The sequence below is a fragment of the Motacilla alba genome, chromosome 1A (genome assembly GCF_015832195.1).
Source record: "Motacilla alba alba isolate MOTALB_02 chromosome 1A, Motacilla_alba_V1.0_pri, whole genome shotgun sequence".
NCBI lineage: Eukaryota > Metazoa > Chordata > Aves > Passeriformes > Motacillidae > Motacilla > Motacilla alba.
Window position 1 is genome coordinate 3,311,917 of NC_052031.1, and position 22,530 is coordinate 3,334,446.

The 22,530-nt window shown below is 51.7% G+C and overlaps 1 protein-coding gene across 3 annotated transcripts in view; it reads left to right on the forward strand.

Moving 5' to 3' along the window:
* The window catches only part of PODXL (podocalyxin like), a 44,093-nt gene extending 21,983 nt beyond the window's left edge, over window positions 1–22,110 (forward strand). The window contains exons 2-9 of one of the 3 annotated variants that reach the window (XM_038154801.1): window positions 6,770–7,594; window positions 9,677–9,834; window positions 10,326–10,391; window positions 15,809–15,965; window positions 16,770–16,831; window positions 16,923–17,087; window positions 18,424–18,480; window positions 19,598–22,110. In XM_038154801.1, the coding sequence (XP_038010729.1) occupies window positions 6,770–7,594; window positions 9,677–9,834; window positions 10,326–10,391; window positions 15,809–15,965; window positions 16,770–16,831; window positions 16,923–17,087; window positions 18,424–18,480; window positions 19,598–19,792 (1,685 nt within the window). In that variant the 3' untranslated portion in view covers window positions 19,793–22,110. The remainder of the gene's footprint in view (window positions 1–6,769; window positions 7,595–9,676; window positions 9,835–10,325; window positions 10,392–15,808; window positions 15,966–16,769; window positions 16,832–16,922; window positions 17,088–18,423; window positions 18,481–19,597) is intronic. The other 2 variants (XM_038154802.1, XM_038154803.1) reach the window with 2 other exon arrangements.
* Window positions 22,111–22,530: the final 420 nt, after the last annotated feature.

Consider the following 22,530-nt stretch of genomic DNA (forward strand, 5'->3'; position numbering starts at 1 on the left):
TTTTGGCTACTGTAGGGATGTGATTCACTGCAAAATGATGCAGACTTAGAGTCCTCAAGATGATGCTAAAATGCTGTGAGGACGTGCCCCAGATCTCCTGCTGAGGGGTATCTCCAGGCTGGCAGTGGAGTAGGAAGCCCTGGATGCTCCACTGCCTCTGGAGATGAGGCAAAACTCCTTGGAGCTTGAAGGAGATCCATTTCTTCCCCCTTCCCTGCTCCAAGTCCAGACAGTAAGTGTCTGTTGGGAAGGGTTTTCAGGGCAGAGGCAGTGGCTGCAGATTCCTTCAGTTTGACAGCAGAGAAGAGGGCATTGTCAGCATCATTGCCTCGATCTCACTGTCACTTCCACGCACGATCTAAACAGCAGCAATTTGAAGAGCTTTTTTTAACAGAATCTATTCACAGCGGGGCAAAGGAGGTTCCCTGCTGACAATAAACCCAGTGGCTTTTAATCAGAGTCCAGGCACACTCATTTTATAGAACCATAGAATGGTTTGGTTTAGAAAGGACCTTAAAGATGATCTCATTCCACCCCCCTGCCATGGGCAGGGACACCTTCCACTATCCCAGGCTGCTCCAAACCCTGTCCAACCTGGCCTGGGACACTTCCAGGGATGCAGGAGCAGCCACAGCTGCTCTGGGCACCCTGTGCCAGGGTCTCATCCCCCTCACAGGCAAGAATCCCTCCCCTTGACCTGCTGCCCACACTTCTTTGATGCAGCCCCTCCCCAAGTGTTATTGCAGCACTAATTAGACCCAGCCATTAGGTCTCATCTTTAGCATTTTGCAGAGCAATTCTATCAAAACTGTTCTGCAGCAGTTTTTAATTCTGGCAGGGGTTTGGAGAGGATATGTCTGCACTGGATGATTGGACTGATGAATTAGAGGCAAATGCTCTGGCAGCTGCTGTTGGACCTGTCCCCATTCTCTAACCCAGGAAGCCAAGTTGGTCTTTGGCCTGGGTGAAGCCATTTCATAAAGCTGATGGTGAGGCTGGCAGCAAAGGGGTTGAGTGATGCTCATTAGGAAAGCATCTTAAGACATGGAGAGTGCCAGGGTGGTGTGTAAAACGTCCTTGCACCACTTCCCTCACTAAAATCTCTGCAGGCAGCTCAGGAAGACCCTGTTTGGATCTCATCTGTCCCTAAGCCAATGGAAGGGAAAGAGCCTCTGCACAGGCAAAATTAAAAACCCTGTGAAGTAACCACTTGCTCTGGTAGCCCAGCCTGATTCCAGGATAAATAACACTGCTCTGTGATATTCTGCCAATCTGATCCCTCTCACAGTTTCAAAAGGAGGTGACAGATTTCCTGTCCTCTGCAGTGACTGGGCCCTGCTGCACCTCAGATATGGGTGCAATGCAGCGGGTGGATAAAACCCTCCTTTCTCCCAAGAGCTTCTTGCAATGCAAAGAAAAGTCCAGGAGCTTCCTCACTCCCTTTGGCAAATGCTGTCCCCTAGGAAAGGCCACCCCCGGAGCCTCAGCCCCTGCTTTGCCTTTGATGAACTCAACCCGCTGCCCCTGTTCAATCAGGAAAGGCTGCACAAAAGGGGAGGAAAATAGGAACTTCCTCCGGGCCTGGCTTACATCCCTTCCCCTTCCCTGGGCTGCTCAGGCTCCTTGGCTTTCTCATCCCGCCTTGGGAGGAGCAGGAGCTGGCTGGCGTAAGGCTCCGAGCCGGGCTCAGCCCGCTGGCCTGGGGTGTGTCACCCACCATTTCCTAAGTTATTCTTTTGAGTTTCCTTTTCTCACTATTAATAGAATTTCAGCCAATATCTGAGCTGTTTCAACAAGGTGGATGGGGGGCAGGCAGGGGGAGGCGTTACCAAAATAGGAAGCGGGAAGCTGTTGGGGAGGGAATTGATCAGGAGCTGCGTGGAGAGGGAATTAATTGCTGGCTTTGGGTGGGCTCTGGGAGGATGAACGGGACATGTCCTTTCACTTTGCATTTTGAGCCTGTTTGATTCTCTTTTTGGGCTTGATCTTACCAAAAAAGCTTCTCCCCTGAGTGCCTTCCCCTGCAAGATTCCACGTACTCACTGCACTGAGGTAACACCCCGAGCATCACTCCGTGGCATGGTTGAACTGGAAGAGAGGCACTTGAGATTAGATATTAGTTGGAAATTAGTAGGAAATTTCTTCCTGTGAGGGTGATGATGCCCTCAGAGCTGTGTCTGCTCCATCCCTGAAAGTGTTCAAGGCCAAGGCTTGGAGCATCCTGGGATGGTGAAAGGTGTCCCTGCCCATGGCAGAGGGTTGGATTAGAGAAGGTCCCGTTCAACCCAAACCATTCTGTGATTCCATGAGTTAGAGGTGGTGCACAGCAGCTCAAAGTCGTGTCTGTAACTGCTGTTGCGAGGAGCTGTGCTGGCACAAAGCAGCTCACCATTCCTTTAACATTTTGGGTGACTTTTCACATCCCACCAGCCCCTGACCAGAGAACTCCCACACCATCCCCATCCACACCCACAGGGGCACTCCCAGCCTCACAAATGGGCCCAACAAGCCCGTCTGGGTAATTAGCAGTAAGGGAAAGTTGTCTCCCCTCCTGGGTGTCCCCCATCCCAGGCACACCGTATCACAAGCCTGGCCATGGGATACACATATCCGGACATGAAATCATGTTTTTGCAGCGCACTCATTTCCTCCCGTTTGGCCGCCGAGCCCGCGGATGCGTGCAGGGCTCGCGCCCTCCTCCCACACATCTACCCCACACCCAGCGCCAGAGGTTTGGGTTTTCTGAGGGACACAAAAAGAGAAGCGCAGACCAACCTTTAGACTCGCTGCAGCCAGGTCAAAATACTCCCAGTAGCTGCTAAATTGCTCTCATCTTCTGTAAAATGGGGAATTGGTGACGGTCCAGAAAAGTGAAATCAAAAAAGCGGCCTTGGCGTGCCAAAATGCAGCCAGGAAGGTCAGGGGCAGGTGGTTTTGTTCTGCCTTCTGGAAAAGAGGGTGAGAGACTCTGGCTGAAATTCAAGTGGATTTTCTTTTGGGAAGTGTCTCCTCTGGGTAAGGAGAGTGATAACTTGGAGGATCTCCATGCTCCATCCTCCTCCTCCTTCTCCTCTCATAGATGTCTTAAATCCTTTTATCTCTGGGCTGACGGCATGAAGGGATCACTTGTCCCCTGCAAAAGGGCTTACTGTATCTTTTGTGAGTGATTTTCATGCTGAAGGGGCCCCAGACATAATCCTGTCCTGTCTGGCTGTTCTTACCAGGGGTTTTCTCCTCCTTCAACCAGATCCTTTTCATTTCTTCTGTTGGGGACAGTTGTCAGGCAATACTGGCCACCAGCCCAGGCAAACAGGGGCTCATTACCAGTTATTACCCTTGAGTCCACCACTGAAATTTGGCACAGGTGGCCAGCGAGGGAGAAAGAGATTGAAAAAAAAAAAACATTTTCTGTCATTTTAAAGAGATACAGTACATGTGGAAGGAAAGCAGTGACTCCTGGGACTGTAGTGCTTGCTCTGTAGCTGCTTCTGCTTCGGAATTAGGTCTGCAATGGGTTTGCCTATGTCAGGTCTTCTGTGGGTGGTGATCCTGCAAGAAAACAAAAACAAAAAAGCAATTTTTCTAAATGAAATGCATTTTTTCCTAAAGCTGCAGTGAGACAGAGTTCCTGGACAAATAGCAACATTAAGCTCAGAGCAATAAAGCTGCAGGAAGGTATTGAACCCCGTGACTGCAGCAGCACCTGGTGCAGCAGCAGTGAGAAAACAGTTTAGTTTAATGCAGCAGGATAGAAAAGGTAAATTTTGCTGACAGAAAGGTGCCCCAAAACCTGCAGGAGGGGTGTGGAGATAGATGTTGCTGCTCCTCTGTGGGAGAGGATCTCACCCAGCTCTAGCCACAGCCCCTCTCCACTGGTGTGTTTTAGGTGCAGCCCATGATGCTTGATCCCACTTAAATCACTGGTCCTGGCTTAATGAGGAAGAATAAATGGATTTTTAATGTCTCTTGAGCTTAGTGAAGAGGAACACTAGAAGTGGATGCAGAGATACAGAAAGATAGAATACTAATGAGATTTTTGGGCACCAACTTGAGTCTTGGTTCTTCTCCCAGTCATTTTGTGGGGGACTGTGTCACTCTGTGTCTCAAAAGAGACCCTTCTACCACCCCAGCCACAACAAACCTGGGGGATGTCACCAGATCTCTCCACTAGCAGAACAGCCCTTTGCTTTGGGCTTTTGCTCTCAGTTTTTTTGCTAAAAGTGGTAAAATCCTATCTGTATCTCCCCAGGGTGGGACAGGAAAGAGCTGGGGCAAGGATCCTGGTTCCTTGGATCACAGGGTGGTCCCAACTGGCCACCAGGACTGGCCTAGAGCCAAAGCATGGTCCTGTCCCCTTCTCTTGGACTGAGTTGAATTGAATTGTCTTTTTGACCTCTGTTGGAAACCTTTAATTTCTGCCCCTCTGGGATGAGCCTGGGGCATGAAGAGGAAATGAGAGCAGTGGGGGATTTCCTCCTTCCTTCCTTTCAACCCTTTCTTTCTTGACATCTCTTTTGTATTGTTTCTACCTTTAGGGGATTTATTTTGTGCCTCTTTTGTTTTCAGACCCTCTGTCAAACTTTTACACCCTATTTATGGGACAGACCCGTTTTGTGGCTCACTGGATGCCTGGTCTCTCCCCAGCTTGGTGCAAGCATCACTGACAATTCAAGCCACACGAACTGATAACACAACTAAGGAGGTGGTAGATCAAAACTCCCTCCTATCTTCGGCACCTGGGGTTTATCTGTCAGGACCCTGTGATGGTGTTTTACTTCTTTACCTCTTCGTCTCCTGCAGACAGTGGTCAGCCAATAGGAAATATGACTTATCTCCACAAAAGCCCTTTTCCTGCAGATGTAATGGAAATGTTTTCTCACAAGCCAAGTGTTTCCTAAAATAATTCATGCTGCTACTTTCAGTTACACTCACATCTTGATTGTGTTTCCAGGAGTGGCTGCTCTTGGTGGCTGGTGAGGAAACCATGTTTTGGGAGGAGATCTGAACTTTTACAAAGGCACGGAGTGACACGACAAGGGGCGATGGCTTTAAAGTGACAGAGAGCAGGGTTAGATGGGATATTGGGGAGAAATTCTTGTCTGGGAGGGTGGGGAGGCCCTGGCACAGGTTGCCCAGAGAAGCTGTGGTTGCCCCATCCCTGGAAACATTCAAGGCCAGGCTGGATGAGGCTTGAAGCACCCTGGGATAGTGGAAGGTGTCCTTGCCCATGGCAGGAGGGGTTGGAATGAGATGATCTTTGAGGTCCCTTCCAAGCCAAATCAGTCAGTGGTACTGTGATCCCCCTGAAATGGTCAGGCAGTTGGATGAGCTGATCAGTGTAGGTCCATTCCAACTGAAATATTCCATATTCCATTCCATTCCTTTCCTTTCCATTCCCTGTTTGGATGCCTAAGCAAGGCCCAGCTGTGGCTCCTCTGCCTCCTCCAAACCCACTCTGTCCCCAGGCAGTTCCCACAGGAACCCAAACTTGTTGCAGCCCCCTCATCCCAAATCCCACTCCCCAGGTCCTTCTCAAGCCAGATGCTGGCATGATGGAGTTAAATTTTCCCACCAGAAACTTGAGCTTCACCCAATCTTTGATGCACTATCAGTGTCAATAGACAGGCTCTGTAAGAGAAGATACTTTGCCTGTGTGCCAGCATGGAGGAGCAAAGCAGGTCTTTGGAGAGAAAAATTAGGCTAAAAATTGATCTTTGGAAGTGTGACTCCTGTTTTGGAGGGTTGGAAATAACATATGAATGCTTCATGGGGGGAAAAAATTAAAGCAGTTCTTCTGCACAGTCACCAAATGGAAGAACCTTCTCCCCAAATCAGGTCATTGCTTTGATTCCAGAGGGATCCATGGATAAAGTGGCTCAGCCCAGGTTTCCTGAAAGGTGAAAAATTGGTCAAACTTTACCAGGGGTAAATTTGAGCAAGAGCCCAGAACTGGTGATTGCCACATAGGGAAATTCTCTGTGGCCATTGGTGGAGCTCCTGCAGTGATGACAAACAGAAGAATAGACTTTTATAGATAGATTTTTAAATAGATTTCTATTTATCTATTTTTAAATAGATTTTTATACTGGTTTAGCAGTGAAAATGCCCCATTTTGGCATCACAGCACATTGCAGAGCTCTCTGCAGTGGGAGAGTTCTCTCTTGTCAGGTGAGTTGTCCTTCAGCTGCATCCCCAACTGAGGAACAGCTTCATCATTTAAAAGTTTAAAGTATTCTTCAGAAACCAAACACAGATCTCTTTGCGTGTGATAATGTGGGGTCATTGTTTGGGCTTAATGATCTTGGAGGTGTTTTCCAGCCTTAATGATTCTGTGATTCTGTGTCACCTCATCCCTTCAGGGGTGGGGGAGACCCTCATAGCCGGGATGGACATTTGCAGTCAGTGCATCCCTTGGCTGTCCCCTTACAAGGGCTGGCTCTGCTTTGTTTTGGGGACCATTTGCAGGGCTTTTCATGGAAGCTGGTGGGCCTCCCATCTGAGGGAGACCTGTGTCCTGAGACCCAGCAGGCCTTGTCCTCCCGCTCTTGCTCTAAAGCCCTGTTAGTTTGACGACGTTAGGAGGTTCCTCTTGTCCTCCTCTGCTGGACACAGTGATACCAGAACATGGAATTTGATACGACTTTGGAGAGCACAAGGCAAGCCCCGAGGGAATGACTCGTGGTTTATACCTGCGTTTACTTCTACAGATACACGTTCTGAGGGAAAACCAAGGGCAGCTTCCTTAGCTGTTGTTTTCGCTTTTCCCCAGGTGTCAGCTCTCAGGATGATACAGCCCCAGAACAAGCCCCGGCCACCACAAGCACAGAAGCCTCCTCGTCGACCCCACCTGCAAGCGCTAGAGAGACCTCACCAACCACCTCTGCACCATCATCTACCACAGTGCAAGCCAACACCATCACCACGGCTCAGACCACTGGGGCAGCACCCAGCCCTGCTCAAAGCATCCCCACCACAACCAACCCGGGGACACCTCTGTCCCCCAGTACCGCGTCACCTCCCACAGAGGCAGGGTCCACTCTGGCAACATCGGAGGCCACGTCGCCTTCCACCACCGCCCCATCCCAGACGTCTGGGCAGGACAGCTCCTCACACAGCACCCCCGACCCCAAAACCGCCTCTGCTGAAAGCCCCAGTGCTTCACAGCAGACCGATACTACAGCTAGTTCGGGAAGCTCGGGCACCACTGCTGCTGCAAAATCTGCCATCACTAATGCTACCAGTCCTCCAGGAGCTGTAGGGGCTGTTGACACATCCTCTCCCTCCACAGAGCCTCAGGGAAAGCCACCTTTGGCTCATTTGCCTAACACCAGTGAGAGCACCACAGTGCCGAGTATTGACCCTTCCCAAAGCTCCAAGGAGTATGTTGTCTCTTCTTCACAAAATGCCACCAAAGAGCCTCCTTCTTCTTCCAGTTCTCCAGCCCAGGGATCAATCCCTTCCACCAGTCCTGGAAGCACCAAAAGTTCTGTTGCCTCTCCGACTGGATCCTCGTCCCTCGCCACCACTCCGATGTCAAAAGCTGGCAGCAAAGACACAGTCCCAGAGGCAGCCACCACGACAGCTTCTGGGGCAGGTAACAGGGGGCAGGAATCTTGGTTTCATGTGCTGGGGAGGCCTTTTTTGTGTTTTCTCTTGCTCTGGCTACCTAAGCCCCTCCTGCCATTATGGGCTGTCACCACCTTGTCTCATTTTAGGACTTCCCAGGGCAGTTGTCAGTGTGACAAGCACGTGTTTAAGTCCCTGTTGTCCTCGGTGGAGGTCGAGTCAATGCAGTCGGTGAAATTCAAGGAATGAATCAACTGGCAAAGTGCAGGCATTGGCTTTTAGATGGACCAAAGGGTGCCTGGAGCACCATCAACTGCAGAGGCTCGATCTTCAGTGGCGGCGAACGGGAGCAGCGGCGATGGGCTGGGGACTGAGGCAGGAGAGCTGGGGAAGCAGCGTGACAGCCCCCGGAATGCTGCCCCTGGGAGATCCCTGGTGCAGCTGACAGCTTAGGGAAGGCTGTCTGGGCATGCACAGAAAATGAGCTTTAGATGACTAAGGAGATTTTGTGGCTAAACTCTGAGTTTACAACCCCTGAGGAGTCTGACTTTGGTAGGACGTTCAGCAGTGCTGCGGGAGGGCTTTGGTTGCTGGCTGCTGCCTAGGCAACATTAGGAGTGTCCACATGATGTTTAGGACCTTGCTGAACACCAGTAAGGTGTTTTCTCTGACCTCTGGAGTTTTACAGTCCTGTTAGCTCCTGGGTGTCCTGGTGAGGCACAGTTCAACCCTCCAAACTGGCATTTTGTCTGGTAGCATTCACAGGGAATTCAGAGACCCTGTGGGACTGTGAGGGCTCCATGGAGCCTTCCAGACTTGGCTGGAATTGTGGGTTCAGCTCACATCTGGCTCTGAGTAAAAGCTGTGATCACACTGGAGCCCTTCATTATCTTCCCCTGGAAAATGCTCTTCCTGACCCAATTTCCAGTTACCTGGAATACAGAAGCCACTTGAAAACCATCTCTATCCCCCTCAGCCTCTCAGCTGTTGGCACCACTGAATGGGCCAAGGTTTTATTGCAAGACCATCTTCACTGGCTTCCCCCAGGTCATATGTGGGCAGGAATGAGGTGAAAATATCCATGAAGGATGTTTCTCTTACCTTTCCTTCCCCTCCTGCTCCACAGGACTGTTCTCCACTGAAGGATCATATATAAAATTATGTTAATTCAAATTGGGCCTCAAGCATTAAGCCTGAAGAGGTCTAAAAAACCCTTTATATTTAATAAATAGCTGGCAGAATTCATGAGAAACAGATGGCTTTGGAATTAATTCTCTCCTGGAGCCTTCAGAATGTGTCTGGGAGAAAAATATCCCTCATCTTTTCTGTGGAAGAGGTAGGAGTCCCGAGAGCAATCAGGCTGTGAACATCCTGTGGCATTTTAATTCTCTTTGTCACCACTTAAGGATCAATTAGTAAGCCAGGGATGAAGATCCATGTCTTCAAAGGGATCTGGGGAGGCAGGAGGCTGCTGTGCTCCTTGCCCTACTCCCGCTGCACAAACAATTCTAAGATGATACAGAACTTAACCAAGTCCTCAGAGGTGACCTCAGGTGTCAGAGAATAGGACTGGCAGATTTGGGACCTGTGCCCTCCTGGAATACCAGGCAGGACACCACAGGCTGTCTCCTGTAGAACCAGGCGCTACTTCCAAGCTTGTCATCCTGGAATTTTTCCATGGAGGTGCAGTCAGCAGAGGTTATGGCATTACATCCCCTCCCGACAGTGGGAGATCCTGGGCAGCCAGGATCTGTTGAGGAAATCTCCATGGGAGTCACCCCAGATAAAGGGAAAGGAGGGTCACCCCACACTTCTCAGTGATTACCCAGCTACCCACACACAGCCATCCCATGGCCTTTTGTTCCTCTCTGATGAGTTTCAGCAGCAGAAAATAAAACCAGTAATCAGATTTTTTCCATATCAAAGTAAAGCCAAAAAAGATATAAAATTAAATAACCAATCTAAAGCCTCTCCAGCAGAATGAGCTTCAAGGTAGACCTAGAGATGAAAAGTGATTCTGAGGTGATCCCTGACAGGCCTGTGCCATCTGTATCCTCTATACTGTGTCAGTGTCTGTCTGCTTGTTTTTTGGTGCATACTGGGGAGCCAGACCAGAGTACCCAGGACGTTGGATCCACATCATCCAAACCTGCCAGTGCCTCCCAGAGCCCTGACGGTGCCCACCCTCCAGCCCCGGGGAACCAGACAGACCAGGCAGGGAGCTGCACTTCTGGCCAGACACACCCCAACATTTCTTCCGACAGTGAGGTAATGGCACCAAAGGTGAAGGTGGGCACCTCTCAGTGGTGTCAATTCAGCTGCCATCCCACGTGCAGGTGGGGTCTGCAGCTCTTCTCACTGCTTCTGTGTCAGAGAGAGTAAAAAAAAAATCTTCCAGCAAAGGAATTCCGGGTTGTAGAATCACAGAACTGTTTGGGGTGGCAAGGACCTTTAGAGGTCAGTTACTCCCATCCTTTTCTCCTGGAGCTTTCCAGAGAGGGGACAATGAGGATGGAGGTGAAGGGCAGTGTGTCCAGGGGAGGGGTCTGGAGCAACTGAGGGAGCTGGGAGGGCTCAGCCTGGGGAAAAGGAGGCTCGGGGGGACCTTCTGGCTCTGCACAACTCCCAGAAGAATGCAGCCAGGAGGGGGGCAGGCTCTTTTCCCAGGAAAAAAAAAATGATGGGCTGTTGGATTGGTGACCAACTGTCCTTCCAACCTTTGTCCACCACTGAGAGCTGCTTTTATTCTGCCTTTCCAGCTCATCTGTTGTGAAAGGGTGCAACATACCAGGCCCACCATTCACCTGAAAGAACCCAGAACATGTGTAAGTATCACCTTTTTGACTTCCATGGAGAATTAGCAGCTGTTGGAGGTTCAGATTTTAGCCTGTGGTGCTCTGAGCATGTGAGAAAATGCTCAGAAATGAGGGAATTTCATCAAAGATGCAACCAACGTAAAATGGTGAATGCAAACCCATGTTCAGCAGTGTCACCAGTGGGGGATGTGGCAGGAAGACAAGAGGCCAGTGCTGTCTTCTCCAAGTAGAAGGACCAGGTGAGCCCACCCAGGTCTTACAGAAAGACCAATGGAAAATTTTAAACAGTAAATCTTTCCCTATGCGAGCAGGAAAGCTTTTTGCCTAAACTGAGGGGCTGAAATTTGTCCCAAAACCCAAGAAAAAATTGAAGTGTTCCTCTACAGTTATTGTGCACTTGTGAGATCTTGTACCTCACACTGGGCTGGGGTGGCATCCAACTACAGAGCAGCTGGGAGGCAGAGGAGCCTGGAGTTTGGGACTCACTGTGCTCCTCAATGCCCTCATAGAACCCTTAAGTGAGAGGGGGAAAACTCCATTTCATGGTTTCAGACCCTCTGCAAGACCAGAGAGCAGTAAAATGTGGTGGGAAGGCTGGGGGCAGGCAAGCCCAACTCAGGACCACACACCAAGACCCTTTCTGGTGGGTGGGCACTGTCTGCTGGTGTTCCTGAGGGATTGCCACCTTCAGAATGGTTCTGGTGGAAACTCGGAGCTTCCTGCAATAGGGAAGATGCACTATGCTGACAAGTTCCAAATAGGAAGAAGTTTTAAGCTGGTGGTAAAGAGGAAGAGACACCAGTAAATGGCTGGTGAGGTCCTGACAGAGCAACTGTGGGCAGGGCTCAGGGGTGGGGTTTGGCATGATAATGCTCTGGTTTCTGGCAGTGTGAGCAGTGGAAAATTGGCACTTCAGGGACCTTCTCACAGCCTGTGCCATGGGCAGGGACACCTTCCATCAGACCAGATTGCTCCAAGCTCTGTCCAGCCTGGCCTTGGACACTGCCAGGGATGGGGCAGCCTCAGCTTCTCTGGACAACCTGCTCCAGTGTCTCACCATCCTCACAGTAATGAATTTCTTACTAATATCTAATCTAAATCTCTCCTCTTTTAATTTAAAACTGCTCCCCTTTGTCCTGTCACTCCATGTCCTAAGTGAATCACAAAATCAGCCGAGCTGGGACTCTCCAAGTGAAGCCACACTGTGTTCACAAAACCCCTCCAGACACATTGTGAATGCAACTCCTGACCACAGCAGCTCTTGAATTCCCTGTGCCCGGGTGATGGCCCTGCCTGGCAGCCCTGGACAGGGCTTGGACCTCCCAGTATCATCCACTGTGCTCCTGGAGGAGGGAAAGCAGCTGCCTGCTGTCTGTTGTCACCTCCCTGCTCTGGCTGCTGCTGGGTGTAAATGCTCCTTGCCCACACACCTGCAGTGGTGGTGATGCCCTTTAGTGATGCTCTGAATGCTGAGGATGATTCCAAGGAGGGGCCTTATTTCCATGAAGCCCCAGCAGGATGGTCTCTCCTGAGACCACCCCTTCCCCCATGTAATGTCTGGACACAGCTGCAGGCTCATGCTGGAAAATCTTCTCATCAAATTTTGTACTGAATACATAAAAATATTCAATCAGATTGACAAAATCCAGTTTTGGAGCCTAAAGGGACTTAGGACCGGGCTGGTGTTTGAAGCTTCCCCCCTCCTTCTGGGCACAGTGATGTTCCAGAGCTGCTGTCCTTCCCGTGGAGTTGTCCTGGGAGGCTTTTGGAAGCAGGGATGGTGAGGCTGGGAAGCACCAGCAAGCTGAGGGATGGGCAGACACCACATCTTGGCATCACAGCCTGCTCCAGGGCCATGGAGCATTGGAGCTGGCGAGCCAGCGAGTCTCCCGGCCTGCTTCCCTTTGATTCTTCTGGATGTAATAATGAGCCAGAGCATTGTTAGCACAAAATGCCAATTACACTCCAAAACAGCCCCAGAAAGGCTGCAGGGCTGGCAAGGGTGCATCCTCCCGTCCCATCGCCCTCCTCAGCTGCCAAAGCACCTTCCCCCCGCTCACCCTTAACTTTCCACTCGCGTTCCTGAAAACTGCAGCCCATTCTGTGCCTCCCAAGCCGAGCAGATAACAGAGAAATGGCACTATCTGGTTTCCCTGCTTTGTAGGCCTGGTAAACACGTCTGTAGCCAAATCCTGACAGCAAAGTGAAAAAATCCTCTGCGTTTCACAGCCCGTGGGAAAACAGGAAAGTGTGTGCTATAAGAAGTGTTCCAGAAACAGCTCCAACCCTGCTCCCAGAACAAGGCAGAGGCAGGGTGGCATTGTACTGAAAATTCAGATCCACCAAGAAGCCAGGGCTGTGGGGGGGGACCAGTGCTGGGGGACATGACTGGATCACACAGGGCAGGGGAGAGGACAGTGCAGAGCCACCCACCCCATTCACAGCACCAGTGATGGGGGTACCCCAGCAAACAGGTGGGACTGAACCCAGGAATTGCAGACCTTTCACCCCACCACACCTCACTTTCTCCAGAAAACAAGGAACTCAAACTAGAAATCCTAAAAAAAAAAAGCCAAATATACAGCTGGTACCACTTTGTGGACTGTAGGTGTTTCACAGGCTGGTTGGTTCCCTGCATCCTTCCTCTTCAGGTGATGCTTTGAACCAATGCTGAACAGGTTGGTCCATGTTCCCCCACCTCCTCCTTCTCCTTCCTTTGATAACAGCAGGATCTTAAGGAGTTTTTAGTAAGGCTTATTAGCTCAATACTTTACATTCTAGAGGATGACTTCTTCCAAGGTCTGGCTCGCAAATGCATTTACAGTTGGGTTTCTCCTGCTTTGGAAGGGATGGGTGGAGGATGGATGGATGGATGGATGGATGGATGGATGGATGGATGGTGGAGGGATGGATGGATGCTTCTCACCCTAACCCCAAAATGAGTTAGGTGAAGCAAGAAGAGACGGTGACAGAGGTGGTTGGTGTAGCCTGAGCTGTGGTTCAGCCACACAACCCCGTGTGTTCCATCTCCCGGGTGTTCCTCCTCCATCGTGCCCCTCACCTGGACACAGATGTGTCCAAGGAGCCGAGTCAGTGGATGCTGGGGAGCACCAGAACCTGCTGCAGTGGGGGATGCAAAAACCACAGCAGGACCACTCGGACCCCCTGGAATTGCTGTGTGACACCCACTGGTCCAGGGACACAGGACAGTCCCTGGAGCAGGCGGAGGGACTCCCTCACCGAGCAGGGTCGTGGTCCCCCCTCACCCCGTGCAGCTGGCGGGGGTGGTTTGTTGACTCAAGTGCTGTTACCTCATTCGGGGATGTTGGTTTTAGGTCCCCGCCAGTGTGGGAACCGGATCCGAGCTGCTCGGCAGCGCCTGTCAACTCCGGCCAAGGAATGCGAGCGGCTCCGGCGGCGGAGGGGGAGCTGCCAGGGGCATCCCCGCCGGCCCAGCGGCCTCACCCTGCCCCTCTCCTGCCCTGGAAATTGCAGTTTCCCTCCAGATCCCTCTAGTTCACCCTCTGAAGGGCTTCAGGCGCTGCTCACCAGCTGCCACTGAAGTGGTCTCAGCGAGTTTTAGCCTCGCATCCCATTTCCCTCCCCACCCCAAAAAAGGGTCTTCCCCCCCCCCCCCCCCCCCAAATGGGGTGGTAGGGGAAGAAACAGATTATTGAGGGCTGGGGGAAAGCTGAGCTGCGGCAAAACCAGGGGAAGGAGGATGCAGGGAGGCATCAGAGGCTTTCCCTTCCTCTGCCAAGCGAAATGCTGTACAGACAGGGACTGGAAAATCTCAAGACATTCCAAGTGTAGGAGCACAACCCAGCGTCCAGACGTGATAAAACCACCGAGCTACAGCCCCCTCCTCCCTGTCCTGCTGGGAACCAGCTTTGCAGGGAACGCTGCCCTCGGGCTGGGGCAGATTTCCCACCCAGCTCTTTTCCCAGGGATGCTACAAGCCCACCGAGGGGCCCCGGGGAAGCTGTCCCTGTGCAAAGCGAAAGGACAGGCAAGGGACAGTGGCCGTTCCCAGGGACAGCCGGGGCCTCCCGATGCTGAGCTCTGTACCCGGGGCCAGCCTTCCGCCCCGGCAAGTGCATCCTGTCTCCCTCCACTGCTGCTTCCCAAATATTTAGATAAGATGGGGTGAGATTAGGTGCGTCCCGGGGCCCGGCAGCTCCCATCCCTGCGGTGCAGCAAGCGGGTGCTGCCAGCCATCAGTGGTGTTGGGATTGGAGGGGAAGGTTTGGGGTGGTGGAGCAGAGCCTTTCCCAGCCAGGCACCTCATTTCAGCAGGGATCAAGGACTTTTACACACAGGATCACCTGCACACGGAAGACTTGTGCACATAGCAGCTGTATATACAGCACCTCTCACACAGGACCTGTGAGGGCCAGGTCTGTGCACAGAACCATGGAAGGATTTAGGTTGGAAAAGCCTGCTAAGGTCAACAAGTTCAACCATTAACCCAGCACTGCCAAATCCATCGCTAACCTGTGTCCCCAAGTGCCACATCCACACGTGCAGGATCTGTGCAGGCAGGAGGGTGATTGCTTCAGTGAGCTCCCAGATTAGCATCGAGCAAAAAAACCTCAGAAACACCCCAGGGGGAGTGTGGGCTCCATCCACCCCTCTCCCAACTCTCCAGGGATGCTTTGGTTTGCCCAGAGAAGCTGTGGTTTCCCATCCCTGGACGTGTTGAAGGCCAGGTTGGAGGGGCTTAGAGCAATCTGGTCTATGGAAGGTGTCCCTGCCCATGGCAGGGAGTGGAACTGGATGATGTTTTGGGTCCCTTCTACCCCAAACCACTCCGTGATTCATTCTGTGATTCTATCTAAAAGCAAGACACGCTCTCTTGCTCTTCCCTGCAGAGCTGTGGGGAAGTTTAGGCAGGACAGGGACCTGTGTTGGTGGGGACAGAGGGTAGAAAGGCTGGAGATGCCTGTGGGGGAACTGTGGGGCTGCACAGCCCTGCCCTGCTCCTGCTGTGGCCCCCTGGCCTCCCCAGCCCCCCCGCCCCGCTTCCCTCAGGGACCTGCTATTCCTGGAACACCGAAAGCTGCGGCTCACAGATAAGGCTGGTGCAGGGCCCCGGTGAGGAACGGCAGCCAAGAGCTCGGCTCCTTGTAAAGAAACTACTTTTAAACTTTTCCTGTTCCCCGGGAGGGCCGGCGGCAGCCGGGCAGTGCACAGGGAGGAGGGAGAATCACAGAATCCATTCGGTTGGAAAAGACCTCTGAGATCACCGAGTCCAACCTATGACCCAACACCACCTTGTCCACCAAACCATGGCACACAGTGGAACATCCAGTCTTAAAGGGGTCATTCTGTAAGGCTGGGACATCCTGCACCCCTAGCGATGGGGCGGGATGATCCCGGGCAGTCCCTGGGTGGGGGAGCAGTGCTGACCCTCGCTGTCATCGCAGGATAAGTGGAAGGCTGCCAGCAAGAACAACTCCTTCTTTGAGAGTTTCTGCTCCACGGCCCAGCACGTGTTTGATGCCAGCAGGGACTGGTGCACGGTGATGCTGACGGCCAGCGAGAGCCCATCCCACCACTGGGCTGTGCGCGTGATCCTGCACCGTGAGTATGATCCCACCCTCCTGCTGCAGGGGCACAGGGTGGCACTGGGGATCCCAGAGCTGGAGGCCTGGCAGAGCCCTCAGGTCTACTAGAGCTTGGCCAAAGGACTCTGTTTTGCCCCGTACCAGTGGTCTGGGAGAGGAACGATCCCAGAAATGAGCTCTGCGCCCCAAGGAATGCACCAGCTCCCTCTGCCATGGTCAGTCATGGCCAGTCCATGTTCCTCAGTCTCCAGGAGGAAGAATTCCTCCCAGGTGGTTAAAACTGGGTGCCCAGTTCAAATCCTTCCCCAAAGACCACAGAGAGGAGGTTGTCACCCATGTCAGAGCCCTGCTGGGACACCCAGCTCAGCCTAGGTGTGCCCAAACATTGCTTTAGGATCAGGGTGCCTGGGAGGTGGAGACATCCTGCTGCCCTAGCTTGAGGGGGAAGAAGGCCTGGGCTCCATTTGCTCTTACCCATCATCAGAGCAGGACCTGGGTGGGTGATCCAAACTCCACATCCAACCTCAGGGAAATCACCCAGGCACTGAGGACGAAGCCTTGAGGAGCCAGATACTGGGTTTGCTTGTAAATCACCCACTGGAGATAGATGGTGGGGCCTGGGGGCTCTGGGGCTGTCCCCTTTCCAGAAGAGATCCTGGCTCCTGGTCTGGCTGTGAAGCACCTACAAGGGTTGGCTTCATCCCCACACATCTTCATCTACCTCCCCCAGAAACTGGGTCACCCCTCTGACAAGGGTATAGTGGCACAACCTGTCTCCTGTCCACACCTTGTGCTCACTGAAGCCTTTTTCTTCCCCCAGTTCCCTTGGACTCAGGAGAAGTCCTCATGGAGCTGAAGGAGAAGAAGGACAGCTTAGAGGAGGTAAGAGGGTCCCTGCTCACGGCACAGCTGCCCCAGGGATGTTCCCCACTGGTCGGTGGCACAGGAGCCTGACCTGTCCCTTCTGTGGCAGCTCGGCATCGTCAACATCACCTCTGACAAAATGGTGGAGGACATGACCATCAACGACGAGTTCAGCACGCCCCTGATCATCACCATCATCACCCTGGCCGGGTCCCTGCTGCTCGTCGCGGCCATCTACGGCTGCCACCAGCGCTTCTCCCAAAAGAAGGACCAGGTTAGGTGGCAGGGGGGTGGGACAGGTATCCCAAGATCTTTTGCATCCCAGAAGCATCTTCAGGAGATGAGGATCATCAGCGTTGCTGTCGCTGCTGGTGGACACCTCCTGGTTTGCCCAGTGGGCACCACCCTGGGTTGTAATTTTGACAAGAAAGGCTTTCTCAATCCAAAACCCCATTCCAAAAACAAGCTGTACCCCTCAAAATAATTTCTTGAAATACTTTTACAAGTAGTGGAGTTGGGTTGGGTGCCAGGGAGCCCCAGACTGCGTGCAGGGAAGAAGGAGGGTGTCAGCAGGAGGGGCACCAACTCTGTAGGGCTCAGCCTTTGCAAGAGCTGGGTCAGGGCCAAATTTCAGAGCAGCAGCAGCAGGGTTTAAGGAAGAACCAACACAGAAAGAGAAAATAATGTGATTTTTATCTCAGGAAACAATCCTAGGTGATTTTAGTGCAGCATCCACCTGCAAGGACTGGCCATTCCCACATCCTGGGGCACTGAGGTTTGCACTGGTCCCAGGTGCTGTTCCTGAGGATTTAGCTCTAGGACAGACAGAAATAGAAAAGGAAAATAATTATGAAATCAGATTATGCAATCAGGGTAAACTAGGCTCCTGATGGAGAAGCAAACCTACTTCACTCCTACTTCAAATCACTTTCCCCTGGACCAGCTCATCCTTTCTCAATGATCCCAACATCTGTCCCATGGGAAAACAAGGGATAAAGCTTTAAATATTTACAGTGCCAGGTAGGTGAACACAGGAGGGAGGGAAGAGCGAACCAATGCCCCGGTCAGACTTGTTTGTACTTACCAGGTTTGGTTTTTTTGGGAAGAAATAGGGGAAGAGGCAAGACCCCAATAAATACTTGACCTGCACTGTGGTCCCCTTGGAGCTTCCAGGGTTTCATCATCCCTTGCATGAAATCTCCCTGGCTGGCGTGATAAACAACCCACCAGGGACAGACAGCAGCATAACACGGCCCATGTTGTTCAGAAAACAGGTAGAAATAGGGTATTTTTAGTGATGGGAACACATGTCCCTAAAATAACCTGGTGCAGAGGAATAGCTACCAGTCCAACTTGGATGTTCCAGAGGTAAATTCCCGCCAGACACAGGGTAAAATAGCAAAACCAAAGCAAGGGATACCATTTCCGAAAATCAAACACATTCCTCCTTCCTGGCTTTGTTTTTGGGTGGTTTCTTTTGTTCTCCTCCTGTTTCATTTCCAAAAATGACTTGAAAGTTTTTTTTTTTTTTTCTTCTATTTTATTTCTTTTTCTCCAACCCTCCTCGCCCCCCACTTCCCTCCCTGTTGTTTTACCTTGGAAATACCCAGAACATCCACCCTGATGTCCCCGGGTTTGATGATGGACATGTGGCCCTGATCTTTAATGTGAGTTCCAACACAGGGATCGGAGGGGCGGGCGCCGCATCCGTAACACCCCCAGCTCTCACCTCTGGTGCTTGGTAGGGCCCAGTAGCTTTTAACAGGACTAAAGCCCAGCTTTACAGCCCCTTTCCCCTCGCTGCATGGCTGGAAGGTGCCTTGCCATGGTGGGAGACCAGCAATCCCACAGGGAAGCAGCCCTCGGGACAGCCCAGGTGTGTCCTCTGCTTTGGAGCATCCCACCATCCCCACCCTGCCACAGGGGAGTGGCACAGGGGACTCCCAGCAGCGCCTTTGCAGCCCCTCTGCCAGTGCCAAGCCCTGCAGTTTTGCTTCTCCATCCCTCTCCTTCTCCATGGATTCCCTCCCACGCCTGTCTCCTGACATTTATAGGAGCGCTGTAATAGAGCAAGCTGTGAATCCAGGCAGATATTAACAGGGCTCCCCAAAAAGGGCTGAGCAAGGACTGCAGCTCCCCACTGAATCCTTCCAGGGAAGGATGGGGATGCAGGAGCCCAAGTGAAGTCAAAATTAGGACAGGCTGGGGTTCTGCCGAGGGATGAAGGGCTGAGCTGGAGCCTGAAGCACATCGCACCAAAGGACCAGGGTGATAAAGTGTCTGATTCCATCTTTCCCTGCCTGGTTTCCACTGAGAGTTCCAGAATGAGGAAGGATAATGCTCAAGATCTAGCACATGGGAGCTGCCTCTGAGTAAAGGAGAAGAATAATAAAGCAACTAGAAAAAGGACAGGGGTGGATAGAAAGGGGAAGGGAAGAGAGATTTGAGGTAGGGAGGCAGGAGTTGGGATGTAGTGTTGCTCAACCTCATGCCAAGGTCCTGGATGGAACAAACTGAAGCTGGCAGCTGCTCCTGGAGGTTTTCCACATGTCTCTGGCTGCTCTTTCCTCCTTCCCATCATCAGCAGAGTCTTCCTCTTGCCAGCTCCATGCTATCCCCTCGCTGCCCCCTGCCTCAACCTCACCATGAAAGTCTCTATATGTAGCTATATAAATCTGTAGGGGGCAGCTGTCACAGCTGGCTGGGAGCTGACAGCCCTGAGGTGACACTTGCAGCATGGCCAAGGTGTTGTTCAGTGGGGTTTATGGTTTTCTTTCCTCATAGCAGCGCCTGACCGAGGAGATGCAGACCATGGAGAATGGCTACCACGACAACCCCACGCTGGAGGTGATGGAGACCTCCTCCGAAATGCAGGAGAAGAAGGTGAACCTCAACGGGGAGCTGGGGGACAGCTGGATCGTTCCTCTGGACACCCTCATGAAGGAGGACCTGGAGGAAGAGGAGGACACGCATTTATAGGATGCAGAACTTGATCAAGAGAAAAACAACCACTTCCCCCCCAAAAAAAACCCCACAAACCCTACACACACGCACACAGAGCTCCAAAATAAGGCAAAATTCCCCCCCAAAAAGCAGAAAATCCTTTAATGAACTAATCATGGCCCCTTGTGGCACCACATGGGGTGCAGGATGGAAGAGGAAAGGACATGAGAAGACACCTCTGGGGCACAACAACATAAGCCACTTTGGTGGCCACATCTGGCCAAGCATCCTCCAACTCCCATCACCTCCCACGCCAGACCTGACCAGCCATGGGCAAACAGGGTGGCTTTGCTCCTGAAGAGCTGCTGGTGTCTCCTCCAAGCATGTCCCCTCCCATCCCACATCTGACCACGCCAACCCCATCCTCCAGCTACCGAGCGACAAAAAAAATCAAGAGAAATAAAATAAATAGGACGGGAGATGGAGTGCATCTGACAGCAAAGCAGCACCTGGCAATTACAGCTCGACAAATCCTCTGGCCCACGCTGTTTAGTCATCACCCTGCCCTCCCTGACACCCAGGTAGTGAATGAAAAAAGATGCAACAGCCTGTTCCTTTTTAATCCAGTTTCCAGCCTCTCCTCAGAGCTGAAGCGCACAAGAGCCCCTCATTGTGCCATAAGCAAATGGATGCATCTGGAGCCAGTGGGATGGCAGGGATGCAGCAGTGCCAAGTGATGCTCAGCCCCCTTGCCAAGGGCTGAGGAACAGGTCCTGCACCCACCTGGAGACTGAGAGAGGTGCAGCAGCTTCTTGTTTTAAAAGGATGAGATGAAGGGAGAGGAAAAGGAGGAATTCCTTGAGTTCATCCTCTTTAGGAAGGGTGTGGAGAGCAAGAGCGATGCCTGGTCTCTAGCCCAGGCGTGATGATGGGGGTTTTGCGGTGCAGGAGCCCAGCTCTGGTGCTGCATTTCCCTCTGGAAGGATCACTTGCCTTCCAGGAATTACACAGCAGCATCTGACAGCCCTCATCCATCCTCCACGAGACTGTGGGACACACACACCACGATGGTTTGTGACTTTTGAGGGCTCATTTTCCTGCATGAGCAGCAGAAGAGGTAGATGAGCAGCAGAACGTGAGCCAGGGAGATCCGTGGCATTCAGGTGGCCTTGGTGATTCACGCCCTCAAGGTTTGAAAGCTCAGCCTCAAGCTCTTCTTCACAAGCCACTAAAACAACAGAGACCTGCAAAGCAACTTCCAGCTCAGCAGTGAAGCTGGGACTGAGCTTTGTCCTGCAGCCCTTGGTCTGTCACCCAGGTCTCCCTTTGCTGAAGCCTTTAAAGGGGAGAAGAAAAACATGGCTGGACTGATGCCATTTCTGGATTTTGACTCCCCACAACAGCTCCTAAATGGCTCTAAAAGGCTGGGGAGAGTTTCATGCCTTTGCTCTGGTGAAGCAGCTCAGTCCTGGCAGAGGCAGGGATCATCCTCCAGCTGGGGTCCATCCTCCAGCACACGAGGACCAGAAGGTGACTTGGCTGAGTCCCTCTCCCAGAGTGAGGACAGTGCTTGTCCCAAACCCTCTGCAAACCAGAGGAGCTGCAGATCAGAGCGATGCCCACGCACAGCCCTTCTCCTCTGCTTGCCATAAACCAAGGCACAATGGGGAGAGTTCCTCTGGGCTCTGCCAAAAGTCAACTCAACTGGGATCTGCTCCCATGGCTGCCCTGAATGAGGGGAAAAGCAGAGCCAAGCAATGGGAAGCTTGGAGAAACCCTGGTGGAGTTGGGAGTACTCAGGAAGGAGGGGATTGGGGTGTTTTGCTCAGCCCCAGGACAGGCACTGGCAGAAGACACAAGTGGCTCTTCCCCCTTCTGTCTTGCACTGAAGGGCAGAGTCTGAAGTGTTCAAACCTTTCTATTTTTGTATGTAAATATTCCTGCTATTCATTAGCAATGTATTCTGCACACTTCACTTACCTGTGCACTGCACTATGGGGAAGTAATTTTGGAGGGGAGGGGAAATAACAAATAAAATAAATTTTAAAAAAATTTAAAATCTTAAAAAATAAAAAAAAAAAAAGAAAAGAAAAAGCTAAAGGCCAGCCTGGTAGGAGATAAAAATTTGACATGAAGCAGAAAAACACCTCTTGCCCAGGTAACTTTGTGCCACAGCTTTGCCTCTGTTCTGGCAGCATCAAGTTCAGCTCTTCACCACAGCCACGAGTCTCAGAGAATGGGCCTCGGCATCCACAACTGCTCTTGTGAGCAGTGTGGCCTCCCGGCTGCCCTGACAGACAAGCAGCAGGTCCATGACCTCACATTTCTGTCCTTCCCAGAAAACAAACACAGGGCAGCAGCGATGCTGTGGCCACCAGGCTGAGTTGCCACGAGGACACCCCTGGCAGGGCATCTCCAGGCTCTGGCATGTGCCTAAAGATTCCCCCTTCCCAGCAAAGAGATGCCAAAGTGCTTTAATGAGTCAGGTCCAAAGACTTTCCAAAAGAATCCTACAGAGGCTTGAGATCAAGTAACCTTTAATCTTTTCAAACAGAGACCAGTGAGGATATTAACTGCTCAGCAAGTGCTTATAGTGATTTATATTTGAATAGGAATTGTACATTTATTTATTTTTCCAGACACCATATTTTTAAACCACTAATATTTTATAGTAGATTTTCCTTCCCCTATTTAAAAGAATTATTTCCACAGGAAAAGAAAACAGTACTTTTTGTTTTTTTAATGTTGAGGACATTCTTTTTTTGGAAAAAAAA